Below are 19,052 nucleotides of genomic sequence, written 5' to 3'. Positions count from 1 at the left end.
CAAGATAGAAGGTAAGGGTTTTAAAAAAAAAAAGAAGTACACCAAATAAAAATTTAAGAGATTTGTACTCTGCTCTTAAATAATTAAAGTTGTTCTTTAATTTAGTTGTTCAAATAGGTTCTATGATGTTTTAAGGCTTGATGCAAATAGCACCGTATTATCCATTAAGATTTTACCAATTTCTTCTTCAACTTGACTCTGTACTAAATTCACCTTTCACAGTGTACTTCTAGGTCACATGATCATCCAGATGACTGACTAAATATTTTCTCCACTTGCTATTAACTCTTAATAAAAACAATCCAAAAGAGGAATATATGCACCAGAAAGAGAGAAATTATAGCTGTCACCACAGGACAGGAAAATGCGAAGTCCAACTAGGAAATAGCATTATGAATTAATAGTGGAGAATGTTAATCCATAGTGCTCACTTGGTACCCCTTCTCACCAGCCTCCACACTCTGGCAGGGTACACAAACTAACTTACTGCCTTGTACTTTGGGACCAACTTAAGGGTCTCTCTCCTTCTGAAGTATCTGCTGGCAAATACTGCCCCTGACTTTCCCCTCAGTATTTTATTATAACAAACAGAAAATCGATTCTACCCAGTTACATGTACAGGAGAAGAGAGATATGAGGGAAGGACTAGATTCTTTCTGGAGTGACCACTAGGTTAGGAAAACTCAAAAGTGACAAATACTCTATGCAGAATACCCATGCTATCTTCCTCTAAGCCTTAAAAAAAAAAAAGTAGCAAATATTGACTCAGTCAAGCCAGAGAAGTGAAAAACAGAGAGAAGTAGGACAGGGACCCATTGTGTGAGACTTTACTGGGCCTGAGGAAAATGGGAATGGCATCCAGATGGGGATAGTTCTGTCCCACAAGTTACTTGGAGGAGAGACTGAGGTCAATGAAAAGTGAATTCTCCAAAGTGGAAGGAAGACGGGATAACTTTGAGGTCTACTCCTGAGAGGCAACTCTAAGATCAAAAAGGAAGGAATCAGAGAGTGAGCAGTAATGGAATATAAAGAAAAGATTAAAATGATGAAAAATCACAGAAGGGAAAACTTTCCATTAAAAACCTAGAGCAAACAATAAATCAACAAAGGAGATACAAAAATCAAAAGGAATATGACTACTAAGATATCTAAGAGTGCAAATATCCTTAAATAAATATTGCAAGGCAAAGAAAATGGAACCAATACTTTATGAAATTCAGAATCTCATGAATTTCCAAGAGAGTGTGGAATTCCAACAAGAATTTCCAGAAGGGTTCAAGAGAGAAATCAGAACCTTAAGAGAAGAATTTAGAATAAGTAGCAGAATTTATAGTCTATATAGCAGAAATAATTAGTAGAACAGGAAGTATCTCCAGTGAAGTGAAAAACAAAAATGGATTGGGAACACAAAAATACTGATATAAAAGAATCCACAGATTGCCTCCAGGATTAAAAACAAAGATCCCATTCTTTAGACTCCAAGAAACACAATGAAATGACAATTTGGATGACAACAAATTTTTTATGCTATCAAGAAAAAACTTCAAATTTAATAAAAAAAAATTCAAATAACACAAGACTATTCTGAGACTACCAGAAACTTCAGAAGGGATGGAATAATACAGTATGAGAAGCAAAAGAGTTCAAGATGCAAAAGTGAATCTAATCATTAATGAAAAAAGAGACATTTTAAGTATTCCTCCTCTGATACAGTGGCAAAGACTTGTGGTGAATGTTTCCCTGCTTTTTGTCTTATTTGATATTTGTGTTCAGAAAAAAGTTTGGTCTAATGATTGATAAAATAAAAGTGAAGAGGATGAAGATTTATGACAATGCAATTTAGATGAACAATCTAGAAAGCTTTTCCATCAGCATATGTGTATATATACAGGTACCCTATAATTTTCAGGAAAGAGTAAAGATGTCCTCAAGCATGCTGAGTTAAGAATTTCCTCTTCCATGGGAAGATTTCATGGAAGGACATATACAAAAATCACATAAGGATGGGCAAGCATAGATGATATCTGATTTGCATTAAAGGAAGAACCTTCCAAATCTATAAGATCAGAGGATACTATGGATACTTAAGAAGTACAGTGGGGGCAGCAGGTAGCTCAGTGGATTGAGAGCCAGGCCTAGAGATGGGAGGTCCTAGTTTCAAATCTGGCCTTAGACACTTCCCAGCTGTGTGATCCTGCGCAAGTCACTTAACCCCCATTGCGTAGTTATTACCACTCTTCTGTCTTAGAACCAATACCCAGTATTGAATCTAAGGCGGAAGGTAAGGGTTTAAAGAAAAAAAAGAAGTACAGCAATTAGAATGTTGAACCTCTGAGTTCAAATCTGGGCAATTCACTTGATCCTCTTTGCCTCAATTTCCTCTTTTGTAAAATGAGCTGGAAAAAGAAATGGAAAACAACCATATCCCAGTAGCTTTGCCCAAAAAACCCCATAGGGATCACAAAGTGTCAAACACAACTGAAAAATGACTGAACTGAAAAAATGTGCTTGAACTCATATCAGGGAACAACTAGATATATTGAAACACAATTTACTCAATTGTGCCTATGATTTTATTAGTGTGAGCACTATCTTCAACAGTCAATCAGAACCTAACCACATATTCTTTTCCCATAAAACTCTTGTCCATGTTTTCCCATAAGTTCTCAAAAAAAAAAAAAGAAAAGATCATCTCAACAGGCTGGAGTCATTTCAACATTATGTAAGTATTAGTCAAGTACTCAATTACCCATCTGTTACCTCTCACTCTCAAACCATGAATAGCCCACTTCCTTTTTCAATGATATAGGATCAAATGAAATAATATTGTAAAGTGCTTATCGCAATGGCTAGCACAAAGTAAGTGCTTAATAAATGCTTGTCTTCTTTCTCCCTTATTTACATTCATATATCATATCTTTGCCCTTTACATTTGACTATTCATTTTTTCTAGATTATGATATTCTATTATTATATTCTATAATTCACTGCTATATAGCATTGCAGGAAGATGACTGGCGTTTAAAATATGGGTTTTGTAGTAGCTCCACATTTATGAAGAATCTCTTATTTAAATTCTATTGCTTTGGACATTTCCCACAATAGTAGTGAACATCTCTGGCAAATAAAGTCTTCTGTGTCATGCCTCACTTGATCACAACATTCAGAGTATAATTGAACAAAATCATTTCTGTGGTTATATCTGATGAAGACTTGTATTATTTTAACACATGTATGGGAAACACCTTGTTTAAAAAGAGCTTGTAAAACTGTTTTGCCTTATGAGTCAAATGCTTATTTGTAATTCTGTAATCACTGACAAATAAATCAAAGCAGGTGGTTAAGTTCTCTCAGTTAATTGTTTAACTGTAAATCTGTGGCTGGCTGGAGAAGCCTGCCTGTATGGTTTTCATCTTTTCCTCATGGATAACCAATATATTTGATTCTCCAGGATATCATCACATTCTCAAAGAGAGAGATAAGAAAACAGGAGATGGCTTGATAATTGCTGATATCCCCTAAATTATCTTCTGCATGGATTTCTTCTGGGTATTCCTGGGCTGGTCTATTTGGTTTTCTCAACTTCATCTCAGGGTTCATTCCCACTTCCTCAGAAAACAAGAGTACTAAGATTTTGGAGTACAAATTTAGTAGTAGTTACACTGTTAAATGGCATATCCTAAAATATACAGCACAATATCTTTCCTGATGTTCGCAGACAGTTCAGGATTTCTAAATTAAGTCTCATTTGCTGAGATTTAAACTTTAAACCCTGAGAAGCTAGGGTAACTAGAACTTGAGCCTAGGAGGAGTTTTGGATTTGGAATTAGAAATACTAATCTATAAGAAATAAGGTAATCAAAGAGAAAGAGATTTTGTCTCCCACATGTTAGGAGAGCAAGTTTATATATTTGTGATTATGTTTTGAAGTAAATATTTTTGTGTAAAAGCTAATCTGCAAGTGGCTAAATGGAACTAGGGTACAGGGGACTATCCTCTACAATTGAGAGAACATCATTGGTAGGGGGCTGGAGCCATTTGCAAAGAGCCTAGATACTCCCCCCACCTCCAACCCCTCTAAATGTTCCACAGAGCCCTGGGGGGGGGGATAATTTATTTGGTCATCAGGCAGTGAGGGTAGGTATTCTCTGTTATACTTGTCAATTTATGTCCCATCCCCTTCTCAAGTAGAATATAGGCTTTTTGAAAGCAAGGACACACATCCTCAGCCCCTCAGCCCCTCTTTGCATAGGGTAGAAAATAGACATAAGAGAATTCCTCCCAGATTCTTCACCATTTAAGGAGGGTGTCGGGGAGTTTTTCTCTTCATTTTTTACCCAGCTACTTTCCTGACTTCATTATATCCAGAAACTCATCATTCTGCAAGATGAAATAAATTCTGAAACTATCACTTCTGCCAGCTTCTTTAAACAAACAAACAACCCTTTTTAAAAACCCAAATACTAGGTATTGATTCTAAGAATTTGGTAGCAAAGGCTAGGCCCTTGGGGTTAAGTGGCTTGCCCAGAGTCACAGAGCTAGGGAGTGTCTGAAGTCAAATTTGAACCCAAGTCCTCCCAATTCCAGGCCTAGGTGACAAAACTGTGTCACCTCACTGCCTGTCAGCTTCTTATTATATGTTGTCACCTCTATTCAATTGCAAACTCCTAGAGGTCATGGACTCTCTTATGCCTTTCCTTATATTCTTAGAGCTTAATACAGTGTTTGGGCACATAGTAGGTGCTTAATAAATGTTTATTGACTACTGATTGTTATTACACTCCAAAGAAATGTAAATTAGGAATTCTATGACAAACAATGAGCATTCAAATACTTGATCAGCAGATCTCACCTTTGTTTCTAAAAAAGCATTTTCTTTATGGAGTATTTCATATGCTGTTAAGAAAAACTGTCTCTCTTCTCTTTCCCCTTGAAGACTTTGAATTTCATTAAAAAGATATAAAAGCTCTGACTTTGATCTTTCTAATTCCTGATTAAGAAATGAAAATATTTAGTAGAATAAAATGAAACTATTTCCCCACATATAACAAATAAGGTTTTATTAAGTAGAATTATTAAATTATTCCAATTGGAGACTTATTAACATTCCAACACATTTTACTGATAAGCCTTTCTCTTAATTACTGGTTCTAAGATCATTTATAATCACTTATTAAAACTGCTATTTTCAAGTTTTCAACATTTATAAATCATCAAAAAGCTTATCTGAAATCCATTAATTTGCTGTGAATATGTCATGAATTTCTTTAGAATTATCCTGCTATCCTAAAATAACAACAAAAAGTTTTAACTTATACTCAATAACTCACTTAACTCCCAGAATTCAACTAATTTCTCCCTCTAATTCTTTCCATTCAGGTGTTTCATTATAGTGCCCCATTTCTTTGATGATGCAACAAATAATATGAAGCTTGATAGATGGGGTGAATGAGTTTTAGAAGGGTCAATTTGATGCACCAGCTTTCTAAGGTAGAGCTAAAAAATGTAATAAAGTTGATTAAAAGCATGCATTGGAATATCATGTAAGCATGTACAACCTAAAATTGTAGGGTAGAAATTTTTAATTTCTCCAAAATTTTGAGATAGTGAGAGTGCTGGGGCAAATTGTAGGAGAGATGTGGCAGTAGCTTCCCACCAACTCCCTTTCTACTAGCACTATATCTATGGACACTAAGTGGGAAGATACATTAGGGACTGTTGCCCTGAAATCAGTCAGGTTTGACTTCAAAGAAATTGTGCAGACCCAGACTTAAATTTTTTTCTCCTATTTTTCTCCTCAAACACAGATAACTCATCCTGACATACTTTTCCAGATGGCTGGACAAAATGCTTTTAAAAAAAAGAGTACCCCAATTAATACAGGGCAATAGACAATATGTAAAAAATAGACTCGAATACAGGACTACAATCCCCACAAGCCTTTGCTCCACTTCCCCAAAATGCTTTGTAATCTCATGGGAATTCTGAGGTGGGCCGAGATCGAGGAAGGATTTAAGCTGGTGGCAAAGGTTTTTGGGGTCTCTCTTTTGGACTTCCGTTTTGGAGCAGAGGCGTCTCTTCCGTCATGTGAGGTTATTTTGTCTAGGCCTCTGGCCTAGGCACATGTTTCTTACTTGTATATTCTTTAATCTTCAGCCTTTAATAAACCTCTAAAAAATATAATACTCCTTGCAGAGAGAAACTAATTTCTACCTGCCTCAGTCTCCCCATATTCCCTAATTTTAATCTTTACAGTTTTGGCGACCACGAAGGGATGAGAACTTCTCAAAATTTTTAGCCTAGATAATGATTTTTTTAAAGCCACGGTTCTCCGAGATGCTCTTTAGAAAACAATCTTGATCAGCTCCTGCCTGCGGCCCTCTCCGGCTCCTGCTTCTGCTCCTGGACTCTTACCTGGTGCCCGAGCTGCGCTCCGGCTCCTGGCCCGACCCACCCCAGCGGTCTGTCGCCCATCTGGCCTCCGATCCAGATGGCTCATCACCCCAGCCCCAGACTCATGAGTGTGACCCCAGATGGCTCATCACCCAGATCCTTGGAGCAGATTGCTGAGGACTCATTGCGACCAGCTGGTAACAGTATTGGCCACGTGGGCAGAGGGGAGAGACGAGAGGGAAAGGAGAACAGGTAATTTTCCCTTAGGCTAAGCCTCCACGTGGATGGGGGTATTGGCCACAGGGGGATCATATCAGGGGAGAGAGAAAAGGGAGAGGAGAAGAAAACAGATTTTTCAAACAGAAACTTAATAGCAATGGGCTGTTTAAAAGGATACCTTTTGACTCTTCTGGTAATTTCATTGATTTCGCCTGTGTGCCAGAAAAAAGATTCAGCCCAAAGATTCAACTTTGAATTTGCAAATGGGTGGCTCAGGGCACTGAGAGCATGGTTCTGGGTTAAAATCTGGCCTCAGACACTTCCCAGCTATGGGGCCCTGGACGGGTCCCTTGAAACCCATTACCTAGCCCTTACTACTCTGCCTTCTGACAATAGACATTTAAATGGATAAGAACCCAAGGAACTTTGAAGAGACTAAAGGCTATATTCTAAGGTATTTCAGAATCCAATGGTTTATAAAAATCTCTGTATTCTATTGCATTTTTTTGTTATGGTTTAACTTTGTGATTTTAAGTTCATATATTACTAGATTCAATATTATTCTGCTTGAACTGAAGGTTGATTGAATTTAATTTGAATGTACTTAGTTTTAAAAATTCTGTTGTCTTTCCCCTATAACTATTGAACAAATATTATTGTGAATAAGCACATATATGAAAAAACAGCCTTTTTCTATTTTGCTGAGGATAGATGGACTTCAGAACTGGTTATAATTGTATTAACAACCTTTGGAAAATTTAATATGCTAAATATCTTGAATGATTTTAAGGGTTTTTTAAATATGATTTTTGTAATTTTTTTAAACAATCTCCAGTTATTTTTGCCTGCCCCTACCACAAGGTAAGGCCTAGTAGCTGAAGTGAAATACATTTTATAACCCCCAACCTTCCCGCATTTCTAAATATGTGAATGGAAGTTGGGCAGTTAATCTCAGGGCATTTGTATCCCTAAAAGCCTCCAAAAAAAAGGAGCACCCCTTTATTTATGCTCTTCAGCTCACTATTTAACTTCCACCAGAATGATATCTAGATTTCTTGATTATGTTTTTAACCCAAGATGAGTTTTACTTTGTTTAAAAAAATATGTTTATTACCAAGGTTGAAAGATTGCTATGTTTGTAAAAATTGTGACAAATATCCATCAATTCATAGGTTTTAAAAATGTCATACAGCAACTTATGTGAAATATGAAAGTGTGTTTGTTTGCTATTGTAATTAATTGGGCTATTGAGAATTTTGGGGATTTTGGTAACTACATATTTGTACTACCGTATTTAAAAAAAAATGAAAAATTGTTAACCTTGTTCAATTCATTTGCCTTCTACTCACAGTGATCATGGCCAGATATTAAGAGGAAATGGATCTCATTTTTGGTGAGAAAGTCTTGCATTTTATATTTTCTTAGCTGACACAGAGTGTCAATGATTATAAGCTATATTTTTGAATTTTTTAAAGCTCTTTTATTATTAAATTTTTCTTGTATATGCAATATACTTTTTCAGTTTTTTAATTATTTTTTCTCTCCTTTTTATATTTGAAGCACATGTCACCAGCATTAAGATTTTCTTTAACTTTTTGACTTTTCAGTGCTGCAAGTTTGAAATATATTTGCTAATGCATGCCCTAAAAAGCTTGTGACTATAAAAATGATGCCACTAATTATTTAAATAAATTATGGGACTTTGCTTAATGATTCTGTCTGATTCCAGGACAAGATATACACAAAAGAGCCACTGCATAGTGCCAATAGAGCATAAGGTCAAAGAGACCAACCAATCCTGGTGAAATTGATGTCACTTTGAGCCTAGACAAAGAGCACTTGAATGTGTTTGGGGTTTGAGGTTGTGGCTGTTTAACATGTGTTAAAAGCAGGTCTTCCTTGTTCCACATTCTACCAAGTACCTCAAACTTGGCTCCCGGAACCTTGGCTTATATACTCTGGTCCCCTTTTCTGCCTCTCATAGTGTGGTAACTTTCTGTAGTCCTGGCTACTGACTGAGTAAATGCGTCATTGCTTAGATCATTTTAATTGGGCCCTGATTCAAGGACCTGTTATAGATTTATTTTTCTTTTACTTGGAATTTTTACACATAAGACTTGATAGTCTATATTTTCATCCAGAAATTTTTCTTTTCTTTTTGATTTTTCTGATGTCTTTTTAATATCTCTTGCCAATTGATTCATATACCTCATACCTCAGCCATACATCCCTAAGTGATCCTTTTTTTAAAAAATCACCCTCTTAACAGGGGGAATGTAAAAAAATATCATTATTTAAATTGCAAAGCTTAAATTCCTTTTGAGAAGAATTTTAGGTAAAGAAGATGCTACCTCTCTGAATCCAGAACTGAACTGTTGGAGAAGCCACCATGAAGAAGCCTCCAGACCACAAGTTGCACAAAATTGAACTTTGGGTGTGGTTGATTGAACATTTATTTGTATCTGTACTTTCATGCCAAAGGGGACTGCCCCCTAACTGGCTTTTTGTCAATGTGTTCAGCAATTATTGGGTTTGTTTGTTTTTTTCTCTTATCATCAAATTATTATAATCTTTAAGTTTTTCATGATATTTTACATCATATATTTTCATGATCCTTTGGAAAAAAAAATAATTTTTTTGCAAACGATCAAACGGGGGGATGTAAAAAATAGACTTGAATACAGGACTACAATCCCCACAAGCCTTTGCTCCACTTCCCCAAAATGCTTTGTAATCTCACGGGAATTCTGAGGTGGGCCGAGATCGAGGAAGGATTTAAGCTGGTGGCAAAGGTTTTTGGGGTCTCTCTTTTGGACTTCCGTTTTGGAGCAGAGGCGTCTCTTCCGTCATGTGAGGTTATTTTGTCTAGGCTTCTGGCCTAGGCACATGTTTCTTACTTGTATATTCTTTAATCTTCAGCCTTTAATAAACCTCTAAAAAATATAATACTCCTTGCAGAGAGAAACTAATTTCTATCTGCCTCAGTCTCCCCATATTCCCTAATTTTAATCTTTACAAATACTGGAATGGGGGTGCAGGGTCCCCTGAACACCCCAAGTCTCTAGAGGAATTGCAAGTCAGAAAGAGTATGTGAAGAATTCCTCCACCTTGGATCCTTGGAAAGTAGGTAGCTGAAGAAAGATGCCCCTGGTATAGCCAAAGAGACAAGAGCATAAACAGAAGATGCTCTAAGAGATGCATTTTCTTTTGTTTTAGCCTTTAGTTTTAGCAGGGATGCACACCTTTTCATTTGCATCTCAAACACCATTAGATTCTACACCACATGAATACTGAGACCACTCAATTCTCCTTGTTTGTGCCCTCTCTCCCTTCCTTCTGGATCTCTAGTCTCTGGTCCTTTAAGGCAGTGATAGTGAACCTTTTAGAGATTGAGTAGCCAAACTGCAACATTTAGGCCACATGTCAGCCCTGATCTTGCCCCAGACAGGGGAGGGAGGCCTTCTGGCATGTATGCCATAGATTTACCAACACAACTTTAAGGTATAAAACTCCTGGATTCTTTCTCCCCACCAGAGGTAGATTTCACCTGTGCCTGCCTCCTGGCCATTCATTCAATAAATTCCTCTATTTTTTAAGATTCATCAGAAACTGGTAATTCTTTTAGTGGGCACCCTCCCAAACCAGATAACACCAAGCTCTCCCATAATATACTACAATATACTACAATAAAAATAATTAAGAGCATGCCATCCAATGGACAATTATGCAGTTGAGCAGGCCAGGAAACAAAGTTAAAGAATACTGGATTCAGTCCATTATTATTACTAATAATATGTGTTCTTATACCTTTCATTTTCTGATTAATTTGAGACAAATACAACTGAATTTTCTAAGCAAGAAAAGTAATATATTAAATAATCTACATGTCAAAATATGTCAAAATACCTGACTTTCAGCCTGCAAAACCTTCTGTGCCTTTTTCAGATCAGATGCCAATTGTTTTCTCCATGCTTTTTCTTCTGATAATTTACTTTTGAGTATTTCAATTTCTTCTTGGTTCATTATCAGTACCTGTAAAAATAATCTTACATTAAATTCTATTCACAAAATACCATTTTCTTCCAAGAAATTCTGAAGATAAATACATACTAGCTAAGCTTCATATATAGGTTATTAAGAAAAATTTGGCTTATACAAGTTTATTTGTATCACAAAGCCAAATTAATTTTCAGTTAAAAAAAGAATTGACAAGTGGAACTAATATTTGCATCAGAAGAGCATAACATTCTGTCTCCAACTGGAAAAAATACTTAGGGAAATAATAGTAAATAGCTATTCCAATGTAGACAGAATAACAGAAAAGGGAGACAAAGAAGACTAGGGTATATTTTTATCAAATTCAAAGAGCAAATGAAATACTCCTCTCCACTCCAAGTACCTGCGTGTCCAATAAATAAAACAATGCAGGAATGCAATGACAAACTCTGATGCAACTTTTTCTAGAGTCCACTATGCCATGCCATTTCTCTATCTGCACCTTAGATGGAAACTTCCGAAATCCTGCCTTTGAAGTAAGTACATTTTCAGTGAGTTGCCTTCCACAGAAACAGCATTTTGGAGTACTAATTTTATCTACAGTTGGTGAATTGTTGACCTATGAGTCCAGCCCTTTTTCCTCTTTTTCCTTATTTCTAACAATCAGCCTGGGATCAGATTTTTGCAAATCTTACCTCTTGTAAATCTTCTGCTTTTGTAACAGTTTCTTGACTTTTCATAACGGTTTCTTGTTTGCTTTCTTGTATCTTAGATAACTCAGTTTCTAAGCTGGAGATCTTAACCCAAATAAATTACAGGTAAAAAATATATCATTTGTCACTTAAATTCCATAAACAGTATTTAAGCACACACTGAATTTAAATTTTGAGAAAATGAAACAGGATCCAAAGCTACATACATTCTCTAACTGTTGACATCTTAGGATGCTCCACAGAGACTCCTTCCTACTAATAAACCCCATCTCCTACTTGGTTTTGGATCCTTGGCTGATGTGTTCTGGGGCCCAGACTGTCTTGCTTTGGAGTCTTTGCTGTTGGTTCATCAGCTAGGACCCAAAGGGAAGGATTGGAAAAGGATCATCAATGAAGCATGAGAACAGTATAGTATATCATCAGTATAAGGTCATATCTTTGCCTTACTCATCCCAACCTTGACTTTGGATGCTTTGCACAAGTTATGATTTCTCTGAATCTCATTTTCAATAATAATACTTCAATGATCCATGATTTCATCAGTGTAGATATGCAGATTATAAACCCTCCATGCCTTAGCTGCTATGGCCAAAACTATCCTTAACCTAGTGGCAAACCTTCTAATGATAAGCCTCTCTGAATTTAGCTAGGATGGCTCTCAAACAAAAGCCACAGTCCTCCAGCCCATTCACAATTCTTTCCAGCTTGATTGGGCCTTGTAATCCACTGGAAAAGTCTTCAAGACGCTCAAAGTCACCTCCATGAGGCATCAGAATAGGACTTACATAGTATTTCAGCATTAATAACATGGAGGGAAAAAATTTCAGTTAATGCATGAGAACAAGGGGAAAAGTTAATCCCTAAAAAAATGCTGTTTTTAAAAAAATTATTACTAAAATATAATTGTTAAAAATTGTTAAAATACTATAATCTAAGACAAGCCAATGGCATGGCCAAGTATTTCAAAATATTATTGATGTCAATTTAGTTTGATTATTAAAAGGATATTATTTTCATTGTGACAACGTCCTTTCCCCCTCCACCCCCAATCAGATAGCAGAGGTACTGGGAGATGCTTCTGCAAATCTCCAGTGTGTTATAATGGGAAGGCCACTGGGCTTTAATCTCAATTCTGGCATTAACTTACTGTGGAACCTCAGGTGATTCGTTAACATCCTCTGGGTCTCAGTTTCCTCATCTCTTTAACAAGAGAATTCAACTAGTTGATCTCTAAGGGCCTTTTCAGCTCTAATTATCTAGGTTCTTTAGATTTAATTTTTGCTCCATCTTGACCACACTCTGGGTATTCAATGACTACATATATTTACTTCAATCTCATCATTACATTGACTGAGACACATGGAGAACATATAGGGAAAACACTGACTCAAAAAGGAAAAAATTGTAAAAAGAAAGAATATTCAAAGATAACTTTGGCATTCTAAGTATAGGTATAGGAGGCCAAAGGATAAGAATAAGAAGAAAAATTTGGCAAAAGGGCAGCAAAGAATGGATAGCAGTGGGTTATCATAATCTCTGAAGTGTAGCTGAAGGCAGCCCACCTCACCTTTCAGCAGAGAAAACAAAGAGGAGGGTCAGTGCCCTTGCTGGGCAATTTGTCTTATCGGCTTGGGGTAGACACCAACGGCTCAGGGGAGAGGGTAACAGCTCAGAATTCAATGCTCTGAGTGTTCCACATTCAGCCAGGAAGGCCACACACAGGAAAGACAGTAGACCTCAATAGGGGCATGTATAAGAGACTTTGGTGCCACAAGATTGTTAAAGTTGAAACTATCATCTCTACTATAAGAAACCCATATTTGAATAGTATTTTCAAATATAAATGTTAGATCTCTGATAAAAGGCTGACATCTAAAATCTATAGGAAACTGACACAAATAGATAAGGATAAGAGACATTCCCCAAAAGATAAATGGTCAAAGAATTAAACAATAGTTTTCAAAAGAAACACAAATCATAGCCACCTGAAAAAATGTTCAAACCACAAACAAACTGAGAAATGAATAAGCATAACACTAAGATACCATTCCTCAATCTTATACTATATCACAAGTTAGCAATGAAGCAAAAAAAAAAAAGAAAGAAAGAAAAATCATTGTTGGACTGGCTGTGGGCCTGCATACAGGTAGAGCTATGAACTTGCTCATGTGTTCCAGAAAACAATTTGGAATTAAGCAAGAAAAGATATTAATTGTTGATATTCAAACACAGAAATCTTACTATTGGGATCATATTCCAAGAAGATTTTTGGCAGCCATAAAATAAAACAAAAACACATTTTGAAAAAAGATTCACAGCAGCCTTATTTGCAACAAAGAAAGATAAATAAAATATGTGATAAAAAATTGAGGACATGTGACTAAATTATTTGTATATGAACACAATGAAATCTAAATATCATAATTTTATATTATAACTATTATGAAATAATCTAAGAAAGACGGTAAGACAAACAACCAGATGCAGAGTGAAGAAAGAGTAGCCAAAAGTACTATATATATATAATAACTGAAATATAATTAAAGGTAGCATGGAGAGGCAATCAAACTCTGGTCAATTACAATGATCAATGGTAGTACCAAACTTCCAAAATTAAAGGACTCATTCCTCCATTCTGTTAGTAACTCAGAACAAAAAAATTTTCTTGGAAAATGTTCTTTGTAAAGGAGTTTTGTGGAGGTGTTGGTAGTGTGAATTTTAAAATTACTACACCCTAATCAGACTGTACTTTAGAAGATTTGATTTAGCTATTTCCTGATCAATAACAATAGAGATACTTGGAATAACAGAATCAGGTCTTGGGAAATCCACATTTTCTCCACCTTTCTTCTTAGTTTAACAAGATTAGGAAGGTCTGCACCAAACTCAAAGATTAAGTATCTGAGAAAAAGGCAACAGACCCTTGGGCTATCCTAAGACAAGCTAAACTATCATTGGTACAAATGAGATGCAGGAAAGTGATGTAAAATCATATATATAAGGCATGTCACTTCCTCTCTCTTCTCTCTTTCCCTTGGAGAGGCGACTCTGGCTGAGAGTGTGCTAGGCGTTTCGACATCTTGGAGTGTTGGTGGTGAGTTTTTCCCTTGAGCTGATTCAGGTTCAGGCATCTTAGCTGAGCCCCTTTGGAGGTCAGGATGATTCTTCCCTCCTTCACACTCAAAAACCTTACTTTCTAGATCTCCTAATCTTCCCGCCCAGTACTAGCCCCTTCCTTCTTCTTTCTTCTTAATCTCCACCACTATATCAATTAATTCACCATAAAATTTCCAGTTGAGTTTAGGTGTTTTATTAGGATTTTATAAGTAAAATCCTTAGTGACCAAATATAATTATTACGTTCAGTCTTACCCATAATTTTAACCTTTACAGTAGAAAGTATCATATTAAGATAAAATATATCAATTTATTTTAAAAACAAGAGCAAAAACCAAACTCTAGCTCTTTAATCTTAGTGTTTGCCACTCAACTGCTTACAATTCCTTGAACTTTTTAGTTCTATTATGCTCAAATCCAGGACAATTCAGTGACTTGCCAGCAGTAACTCAACATGAGGATCAATAAAATTGGAAACAAAATTTCAGAGTATCAGTCTTTAAGATAATGACAGACATTTGAGCCGTGCAATGCACCAAACTGACACTTTCCCAAATATGATATCAGGAAGTAGCTATTGTTACCCCCCCACACTCCAAATTACTCTAAACTCATGAAGGATTTATATAACTTTGGGCATATGGATTAAAAAAGGATTCTAGAACTGGTAAGAAATAGATTTTATAGGCCTTAAGATGACTAGATATATGGAAATAAGGCTTATGCTAGTTGTGTGCAAAAAAAAGTGCTATAGGTTCATGTGAATATTTATTGAATATAAATATTGGTGAACCTTTGGAACTTATCTGCATTTAATGGAATGAAACAGCAAGAATATAAGCCACATATTGGTGGTGATTTCATAAGATATACACAGGTGTGCCTAAACATGAATCAGGCTAAAGTACTATGAGAGAAATATTTTTGCCAGGATCCTTTGAAAAAAATGACATTCCATCAGAAATGCTGCTGCTAATTTTACACCCTAATTGCTGATGGTTTTGGATTTTCCAAAGACAGAAAGACTGCGATCATTCATAATGAGTAAATCTTTTAACTGATCAAGAAGCTGAAGGAAGCTTGTTAACTAGTTATAATTTTAGTCCAGAAGAAAGCTAAAAGAAACAAATTACAATATAATACCCAAGTTGTCAAGATTTTAAAAAAGGTGACAGAGTTTTGCTGAAAAATCTTGGTGAAGGGCCAGCTGGATAGCTCAGTGGATTGAGAGCCAGGCCTAGAGATGGGAGGTCCGAGGTTCAAATCTGGCCTCAGACACTTCCCAGCTGTGTGACCCTGGGCAAGTCACTTGACCCCCATTGCCTAGCTCTTGCCACTCTTCTGCCTTGGAACCCATATACAGTATTGATTCCAAGATGGAAGGTAAGGGTTTAAAAAAAATCTTGGTGACACAAATTAATACACCATTGGAAAACTACCCCATACTTCTTTATGGAGAGCCTAGGTAATTTGCCTTGTGGCAAAATGGCCCCAGAGACAGGTGGGGACCCTGCAAAGACAATTCAACACTATCACCTAGGACTAATTAATGATAGACAGTTGGAGATTTAGGAATACTCAGTTGGCAGACACTTAATAGGAGACTGTTGAAAAAAACAAAAACCTATAAGAGAGACATTTCAAGTGAGGATGACTGTGTTCTACAGCCCCACAAATAGTCCAAATAATGGAAGAAGGCAAATCCTAGAGTCAATATCTTCTTTCTAGTACTTTGGCTACAGAGACTCCTATGGTCATACACCCCTCCACATATAGTAACACTCCTTGCCAGCCTTGGCCCTCTACAAGATCAAATAGAGAAGATTATAGTTCTTATAAAGACTATGACATCAACATACATCAACTAGCACAGATATGGGGGGAACACATGTCAGCAGACTATAGGAGAACAAAGGAATATCTGGTCAGTAACCAGACTAACTTATATGTCCCAGGTTAAACTAGTGAAACATTCCAAATGTAGTCATATAATGCTAATATTTACTCATGTAATGTGTGATGTGCAAATAACTGCATATGTTCACTAATGCACATGTTAATAATTGCACATTTAAGTATGCTTTTATTTTCTTGATCACGTTAATGTGCTCTGCTTTAATAAACTATATTATAGTTACATTCGTGCCAATGGACCCAGGCTTCCAGCACCGTGAGAGTGGGACTGTCTCTGTGCATCGACTTTTCCACTTAAATCTTCACGCACAAGTGTCTTTGTGCACAAAAATGCACAAAGACAATCGTCATCCTCGGTTACCGAGAGACTACTACTATAGTTACATTAATCTATTAACTATGCCTAGCTTTATTTCTGCATGCTGATTTATATATTTTGCTCTTTTGTAAATCTAATGATATTACTATTATATGCCTACTTCTGGGACATGTACATATGAAATATATCCTGAACATAGTTTAGACTTGTAGTCATAGAGGTAACCTGTCAAGTGAGGTTTTGCATTAGGCTATGTCTATTGTACATTTGTTGATGGCACTCTGAGGTGATTACCTGGAATGCTGAGTTAATCATTCTTATTTACTTAAGAGCTGCTATAGATTCTGATTCTCTACTCTATGATTGCAAATACCACGTTTACTAGAGGCACTGGAGAAAATAATGGTCAGAGAAAGCCCTGAACTGGTGACCTTGTGAGGGTGGGTAATTCGCTAAGGGACCTTGGGAATTGCTTCTTCACAATCCCAGGATAGATAGAACTATTATGTGATTGGGTTTGGAATGGCTTGGTAACTAACTACTTGAAAGGAAGATAAGAGCTTACAGACAGCAACAGATGGAGGATGTTTTCTGGGAGACTGACTAGTCCCTGTAGCAGCTGGAGCTTCTTTCCTTCCCTAGTTTGCTGCTCATCTTAGAAAGCGAACCCAGTAGGAAATCAAAGAACTATGTCTACTCAGAAAAGCTTCAGGGATCATGGTGTTCTGTTGATGGCTCTATACAGTCAACATTATTTGCTATAAAGTGTTTCTCTGGCCTTTTAAATTTGTCAGCTAGTTGCCTATATTTCAATGGTGTCTTGCTCGATAAAGATGGTAATTTTATTATATCCTGAATTAATCTTTGCTATAGTGGGTGAATTAGGGTGAAAGTCAATGGATAACAGGATTCAACCGGCTAGAAAACTGGCTGTTAATCAAAGAGATCATCTAAGGGCTTGAAACTTTTTATGAGTTTTAGAAATAATCTGTAATCTAAGATTTTTAATTTTATAGTGAAAAAGAGCCACAGGAAACCATCACCCTGATCTTGGGCTCAAATCTTTTTAATTAAAAACCTTGGGGCCTTCTCTAGTCTTCTACTCTACCCAGGAGACAGGGTAAAGGGATTAGAGATAAAATGTCTTCTCTGAGACTGACTCAATGAGTAAAAAGGTATGGTTAAGAAGAATTAGTACCAGTCATTCTGCCCACTCCCTAAGTCCTCCCTACACCCGTCTCCACTAAAAAGGAAGGAGGAAAAAGTGCTCCTTGACTAAAATGCCTTTTACAGAGACATTTCCTAGACAATAATTTCTTTCCTTTTGATATGGTAAGGCAGTAGGCTTATGGATGTGGAATCTATATTATAGAGTGATAAATTTTAAGCCAATAAAAAACTTCCCCAAACCATCTCTATTAAATTTACAAAGGCCCTAAATGTGTCTGAGGAGGAAGTAGGCAAAAAAAAATGAAATCACAGGTCTTTGAAGAATTGGAATAGATACAATCTATCCAGTTAAGAAATTTCCCTCATATTTCTGAGTGAGGTTTGATCCACAAGAAATGCAAAGCTCCCAAAGTTAACCTGAGCACTTGGTGCCATGTCCATCTCTAGTATGAGATTGTGTTATCCTTAGAGATAAATTGAATATGGAGTTGAACGATTTCAGGGGTTATGAGAACAAGTGTAACAATTTATATTATGGAATGTAGATTGATATATATTGTTTTTCATTTTATTTTCCTAGCCTTTTTTTTGCAGCAATGCTAATATAAAAATATATTTTGCATTACTTCACATGCATAATGAGTAGCATATTGTTTGCCTTTTTAAAGGGTGAAGGAGGGAGTAGACGGAGGGAAAGAATTTGGCTCTCAAAATTTTCGAAAAATATATAATATACATTTTTCTTTTTCTCTCCTGTATCTGGAACAACAAAAGTCACCTAGCAGTAGTTAAGAAGCCAATTTAGCTGTGAGTATAATTACAGAATGGATAACAGAACTGAGTTTTATCTATAGTACCCACATAGAAGAATACCAAATTGACTGGGGGTGTTCAAGGAAGAAAGATGACATTCTCATATGAAGGCAAGAGGATACTCCAGGGTACCAGGGGGATCTATGATTATAATAAAAAATTCAGATAGGAACCATAGGTTAAGACAAATTAATAGGCTATGGCAGGGGTCCCCAAACTTTTCACACTGGGGACCAGTTCACTGTCCCTCAGACCATTGGAGGGCCGGACTATTAAAAAAACTCTGAACAAATTCCTATGCACATGACTGGAGGCAGTCCTGGGCCTGTTACACCTTGCACAGGCCCATCACTGCCACCACTATACCAGGCAGCAGTATACACAGTGCAGAATCCCCTC

The 19,052-nt window shown here is 36.5% G+C and overlaps 1 protein-coding gene across 10 annotated transcripts in view; it reads right to left on the bottom strand.

Annotated features, from left to right (window-relative positions):
* Positions 1 to 19,052, bottom strand: part of CCDC30 (coiled-coil domain containing 30) — a 156,228-nt gene that overhangs the window by 81,807 nt on the left and 55,369 nt on the right. For 6 of the 10 annotated variants that reach the window (XM_056795317.1, XM_007492928.3, XM_056795319.1 and 3 more), the window contains 3 exons: positions 11,304 to 11,405; positions 10,519 to 10,644; positions 4,853 to 4,990 (listed from right to left, as the gene is read on the bottom strand). In XM_056795317.1, coding sequence (XP_056651295.1) covers positions 4,853 to 4,990; positions 10,519 to 10,644; positions 11,304 to 11,405 — 366 coding nt within the window. The remainder of the gene's footprint in view (positions 1 to 4,852; positions 4,991 to 10,518; positions 10,645 to 11,303; positions 11,406 to 19,052) is intronic. The other 4 variants (XM_007492930.3, XM_056795320.1, XM_056795321.1 and 1 more) reach the window with 2 other exon arrangements.

The sequence above is a fragment of the Monodelphis domestica genome, chromosome 4 (assembly GCF_027887165.1).
Source record: "Monodelphis domestica isolate mMonDom1 chromosome 4, mMonDom1.pri, whole genome shotgun sequence".
NCBI lineage: Eukaryota > Metazoa > Chordata > Mammalia > Didelphimorphia > Didelphidae > Monodelphis > Monodelphis domestica.
Note: the sequence above shows the minus strand (reverse complement) of the source record. Positions and strands in the feature narration are given on the sequence as shown.